Source organism: Sciurus vulgaris (genome assembly GCF_902686455.1).
Source record: "Sciurus vulgaris genome assembly, chromosome: 11".
In the NCBI taxonomy this organism is placed as follows: domain Eukaryota; kingdom Metazoa; phylum Chordata; class Mammalia; order Rodentia; family Sciuridae; genus Sciurus; species Sciurus vulgaris.
The window spans coordinates 105,619,079-105,625,518 of record NC_136472.1 but is presented as its reverse complement, the minus strand read 5'-3'; the positions used below and the strand labels follow the sequence as shown (position 1 = coordinate 105,625,518).

At 38.3% G+C, this 6,440-nt stretch overlaps 1 protein-coding gene across 1 annotated transcript; it reads left to right on the top strand.

Moving 5' to 3' along the window:
* Positions 1–2,407: 2,407 nt before the first annotated feature.
* LOC306639580 (signal peptidase complex subunit 2) lies at positions 2,408–4,669 on the top strand. The gene has a single exon (XM_079103276.1). It carries the CDS (start codon positions 2,414–2,416, stop codon positions 2,969–2,971), a length of 558 nt encoding a protein of 185 aa, XP_078959402.1. The 5' UTR covers positions 2,408–2,413; the 3' UTR covers positions 2,972–4,669.
* Positions 4,670–6,440: the final 1,771 nt, after the last annotated feature.

The window sequence follows — 6,440 nt, the reverse complement described above, 5'->3', positions numbered from 1 at the left end:
TCACAGACCAAGCTGGGCAATTTTCTCTGATGTGTTGGATCCGGACTCATCTCCTGTGGTTCAGATGTTTGTCACTGAAGTTTCATACTCTTTCCTTACTGGTGAGAGGATAGCCAGATATTTGTAACACTTTGAGAAGTAGAGGCTGAGAAGATTGTACTAAAAGAAGTTTATGTGAAAGCGAAAAGGGAGAAGCAGGATTCAGCAGGAAAACTCCCAGACTCTTGCTCATGTCTGGTGTAGGTGAGGAAAAGTTCGGAGGGATGGGCTGGCTGTGAAATATCGCTAAGAAATTTATTTATCATCAAGAAAGACAGGAGACAATTATCTTTTGAACCAGGGCCATGACCGATTGAGCCGTCCATAAGGGTCTGGCACTAACAAAATGGAGGAGCCAGGGATGGTTTATTTATAGCAGTACAGAATAAAGGGGGACAGAGAGGCACTTCTTTGGTGAGAACCAGGATGGGGATGGGGAGTTAAGCAAGTCCTTTGTCTCTAGCAGGTCATTTCCACATCCTGGGCCTCCAGACTCCAGTGGTGAACCAATCTGCAGGGAAACCACATACTCCAGGCAATCTGGAACAATATTTCATAACTGTCAGTTTCTGAGAGCGAGATTACTGTGTCTAATGGCTCAACCAAGCCTGGTTTTATTTGCAGGCCATGGATAGCACCCAGCACCAGACTGCAGTGCTGATGCACCTCCTGCGAAGGGAAAGAGGAGAGGAGGCAGGGAGGGCCTCAGGTGCATGGGTCTCTGCGAACCCAGCAGGGAGCTCCAGAGAAAACACTGCATGGTAGAGACATCTTGCTTTGGGCAGAAGTGGAAGCCCTGGTACTCTCATGTAGTCTTTGGTGGGAGACTGCCCAGGAAGACAACGGCCTTAGTTCAGAATTGGTACCTTTTAAAGACACAAAAAGCTGAAAGTTGCAGTTATTGAACTCCTTGCAACTGAGTGGAGATTCAAGCAATATACTCCCACGGCTGCCACTTTGTCCTTTAGGTTTGTGTCTTAAACTCATTAATGGCATAATGTCTGTGTTTGTACTCTGGAACCAGATGTTCCAGGTTTGAATATCAACTCTAACACTTGCTTACTGTGTGACCTTGGAAAACTTACTAAACTTCTTTGTGTCTCATATTCCTCATCTTTATAGTGGAGATACAATAGATAATAACATTATGGAATCATTATAAAGCATTTAGAAGAATCCTTCATCTAGGGTAAGTGCACAATATGTATTAAATGTTGCTAGGTATCCATTGAATGTCAACTATGTGTCAATCTCCTTTGACCTGCCTATTAGGAGTGTTCAGACTGAGGATCAACTCTGAGGATCAGTTCAGTTGTGAAGCAATGATTATAACTCAGCTTTTACTGAAAGTACATCTGAGAGACTGGAGACACTAACTGGATGTTCTGATTACTGATCAGTGGCAGTGGTCAGGAACTTGTAGGGGGTCTTGAATGCACAATTTAATGTTCTGGTTTTTGTATTTCCTTAAGAGGTTAACATTGTTCCCAATGCTAAGTGCAGAATGGCAGCGTTAAGTGTCAAGCTTCCATTTATTTATGTGTTGAAGTGGAGCAAGGGAACTCTCATCACATAACTGATGAGTGAGTAAATGGCCTACATACAGCACTTTTAGGAATTATAGAGAAAGAACTTCCTGAAAAGAAGTCCCCTAAATGCTGCTAGGGAAATCATTTTACTTATTTAGCAAACACTTATATAGTACTTAGTGGTCCTAGATAGTACTCTAGTACTTTACAAATTTCAATTAATTTAATCCTTACAACTACTCTGTGCTTAGTGTAGGTAGTATCAATACCCTCATTTTGTAGCTGTGGTCACTGAAGTCTGGTGAGGTTAAATAACTTGCTTTAGGACAGAAGCTAGTAAGAAACAGAGTTGAAACCAAAATATAGGCAGAGTGTCTCGAGTCCCAGGCCTGTGCTCCTCCCTGCCACATATCCTGCCTCTTTGGTCACTTCTCTTTAAAATGCATTCCTTGTTTCCCATCACCCTTTTGTGAAGGATAAATCTCCAAAAAGAAGTTCTTAATGTATCTGGGACTGAGGATCCTCTAGCTTGGTTTGGAAAAGAACCCTTAAATTGTGGTTCTGAGTTTACTTTGCACTTCTATTTCAGAACTTTATGTTGGATATCTGAATGTTAGTGGCTCCCTGGATCTAGTGTGCCAATTGCCTGGGGAAATCCTCATGACAAGGTGCCCAGTTGTAAACCAACAACAGAAATGATCTCTACTTAACAAGTTGGCAAGTCCCTAAGTGATGCAAGATTTTAGATTTAGAAACATCACTTTGTCTTATTATTACTTTAGGTTGTATGTTCAAAAAAACTTTTAGCTTTTTGACTTATAATTCTTCTTCTTGAAGCAGACGAGATGGCGGCGGCAGCTGCACAGGGCGGGAGAAGTGCTGGTGGCGGAGGTAGTAGTGGGACTGGCGATGGCCCCAGCTGCGGGACAGGCAGCGGCCGCAGGGGTTTGTTAGATAAGTGGAAAATTGATGATAAGCCTGTAAAATTTGACAAATGGGATGGATCAGCTGTGAAAAACTCTTTGGATGATTCTGCCAAGAAGGTACTTCTGGAAAAGTACAAGTATGTGGAGAATTTTGGGCTAATTGACGGTCGCCTCACCATCTGTACCATCTCCTGTTTCTTTGCCATAGTGTCTTTGATTTGGGATTATATGCACCCCTTTCCGGAGTCCAAACCCGTTTTGGTTCTTTGTGTTATATCCTATTTTGTGATGATGGGGATTCTGACAATTTATACCTCATATAAGGGGAAGAGCATCTTTCTTGTGGCTCACAGGAAGGATCCTACTGGGATGGATCCTGATGATATTTGGCAACTGTCCTCCAGTCTCAAAAGGTTTGATGACAAATATACCCTGAAGCTGACCTTCATCAGTGGGAGAACAAAGCAGCAACGGTAAGCTGAATTCACCAAGTCCATTGCCAAGTTTTTTGACCACAGCGGGACACTGGTCATGGATGCATATGAGCCTGAAATATCCAGGCTCCATGACAGTCTTGCCACAGAAAGAAAAATAAAATAGCCAATTCTAAAAGCAGCCCTCTTTCTGCTGGATCATGCTGAATTACTGGATGGGTGGGGGAAGAAACAGAACTTAAAATGGGTAAAGTAAGAAATGTTTAAAATGTCCTTTTTTTGTCCTGAAATTTTAGTCCCTTATGGAAAAATAGGATTTTCTAGCAGAGATATGAGAAGTTGTAGCTCTTAGGTCTAGCTGTAGCTTCCTTGGTCTGCCAATTGTGTTGTTTTGACTTGCTTTGGAAAAGCATTCTTGCTAAAAGCTGTACAAGACTTTTTTGTTTTGTACCTAGTAGTACTTTCTATAGTATAGCTTTGTGCCATGAAGCATTTGAAGACTCAGTTTTTTAAAAAAAATTGTTAATCTGTTGCTGACTTTGTGTTAATTCCTGTTTCAACAACTTTCCCTGAAGAATTCAGGGTACAATTTCATGTGTATGACAGGTTTCTTCACACACCATTTTTGTGGGTGTGTATATATCTGACTTGGGGAAAATTACCAAAAAAAAAAAAAAAAAAAAAAAAAAGCAACCCAGAAAACAAAAATACCAGCTTTTAAATTTGTTTAAAACAGACCTGCCTGTTACATTTTGTGTTCTTAACCAATTGAAGAAATCAGTGGCATTTTTTAGTTTTATATTGCCTGTTTTCCACTTGTATATCCCTATTGATTTGTTTATGCCCTTTATTAACTGCCATTTTCTAAAATATTTTTCAATAAAAGGAAAGAAGATGTGAAAAAATGGAGTCATAGTCTTGATGGAAGGAACAGAGCAGCAAGTGCTAACAGTTTTACTACTATCATAGATTTCTTCCATTTCTAGGCTGTCTCACTATTTCTAGAGCTCTGAGAATCTGTAGCTGAGGAACTCTTAGCTCTGGTGAGAATAATAAGAACATTACTTGGTCCCAGGAAGTGCTCCAAGTACCTTATATGTATTAACTCACTGAAACTCACAGTACTCCTAAGAGGTAGGTATTCTTATTATCCCTATTTTGTAGATGAGGAAGCTGAGACTCAAAATTTGAATAATTTGTCATACATCTCTTAATAGACCCCATTCTGTCCCCAGAGTTTGTGTTTCTGTGGTGACAAACCAGCATCACCAGGGGATGTTGATGCATGGCTGTAATCCCAGCTACTTGGGAGGCTGAGGCAGGAGGATGGCAAATTTGAGACCAGCCTGGGCCACTTAGGGAGACTCTGTCACAAAACAAAAAGTCCTGATATAGCTCAGTGCTAGAGCAGTTGCCTAGCATATGTGAGGTCCTGGGTTTGATCCCTGTTACCAAAAAATAATCTTTTACCATATTTCTGCAGCCTAGTCTGAGAAGAGCTCAGCCTTGCCTAGATCCTGTGACCTTTAGGAATATTGTTCATCCAGCCTCATAAAAGTGCAGTTCCAGCTGTGCTTATTAGTACCACTAAGGAGAGGGTCACCAATGTTTTTCATTATTTGCAAATTTCAGCTGCTAATGTGTATTTAGTGTTTGTAGTATTTTTATTTATTTTTAGAGGCAATATTTTTTTGCTTCAGAAAAAACTTAAGAAATAAAAGATGCAAAGTGTTTGTATACATGCACAAAAAAAATTCTTCTTCTTTTTTGGCACAAGCATTTGTGTGTATGTTTTTTACATTTCAACTTTCATACATAGGTGGAATAGCTAGCAAATAGCAATATAGAAGAATAAGGCATTTGATTTTCATAACAGGCTGTTACGACTTACACCAAATTTTCAGAAAGTACAACCCTAGTTTATAAGGAGGAAAATGTAGGAATCTCTATAATGAGAGAAGAAAAGATTTGGGATCAACTAAAACTCACTCAATAGTACTTAACCAAGAGTCATACAATGTGAATTATAACCCCAGCTCTTCCTTAATTTTGTTGTGTGGCACTGGGCAAGGAAACATGTAACTTCTGAGAGCCTTAGTTTGTGATTTTTATTTTAATTTCAACATCAATAATCTGTAGTGGCATAGCATTCTGGAGGGGAAAAATTAAAGTGGTATTTATTAGACCAATTCCTTTTCTCCCTGTATTCATTATAAATCTATATATGTACTATCATCTTATCAATGAGAGACAAATTACCTTGTAGTACATTAACAGTAGGAAATAAAATAGATGGGAAAACACTGAATGGATTTTATGATTATAATATAATGTTATTTCCAATGGCATTCTTAATTGAGTTTTAAAAAATTTATTTATACGTGGTGCTGAGAATTGAACCCAGTGTCTCACACATGCTAGGCAAGTGCTTTAGCACTGAACCACAACCCCAGCCCTTAATTCAGTTTTGCAGATAGATAGGATAGTTGAAGTTGGGGGTATAATATTGACCTAACTGGATTCACTTGATAATCTTTTATAATAGAGATCTAATAGCTATAGTGAGGATTTTTTAAATTGATCAAACTTATTATTTCTTCTCTTGTTCTCTTCTTCATCACTGTCACCAACGTAGTGGATTTGCTCATAAGTCAACATTTCTGATTCTTATTTTAAAAGTAACATAATAGTAAAAGGTTAAAGAATACTATTGTAAATTTTAGTTTTATATAAACCATAGCAGACAGAAAGCAAGGGGATACTTTAGTGTCATAATAACATTTAATTAATTCTTTTAGTCGACCAATATTTCCTGGGCAACATCTTTGTGCCTTGGCTTATGACAGGTGTTGGGCATAAGTGACAAACAAAAATGCATCTTATGGTTGGTTCATAATAAGAAAATATATATTCTCTTAAGAATATAAACTGTGGTACATATTATCAAGGAAAAATACAGACAACTAAGAATGTACGTCTGGCAGGGCCTGCTCAGCAAACAGAAGGAAATGCCTGAACTGTCTTCCAACATAAACAGATGGACTCTTTTGTGCATGTCTTATTTTACTCTATATAATATTTTGGAAATTCATCTCTTTATTGCTGAATAAAGAATTTTTCAATGTATGGATTTGCAGCAACTTGATGACCTGTTTGTTTACTTGGTAATGGATGTTTGGATTGTTGGCATTACCACTATTATGAATAAAACCTCAATGAACATTCATATACCTATCTTTGAATGGATACAGGTTTTCATGTCTACAGGGGTAATCATCTAAGGGTAGTAAGTCTATGTTTACCAGGAACGATAAGTGTATAGTAGATGTATGTTTAACCTTATAAGAAACTGTCAAACTCTCTTCCAAAAGTATTTGCACTTTATTATATTCTCACTAGCAAGGCATAACTGTTGCTTCACATCCTCACCAGCACTTTGTAGAGTTAGATTTTTTAAATTTAGATATGAGAGATTTGTCTATTTGTTCTTCATATTCTGTACATTTTTTAAC

Bases quoted from the DNA above. Each gene is read 5' to 3' on its own strand.
- LOC306639580 (XM_079103276.1), top strand. From the start codon at position 2,414: ATGGCGGCGGCAGCTGCACAGGGCGGGAGAAGTGCTGGTGGCGGAGGT.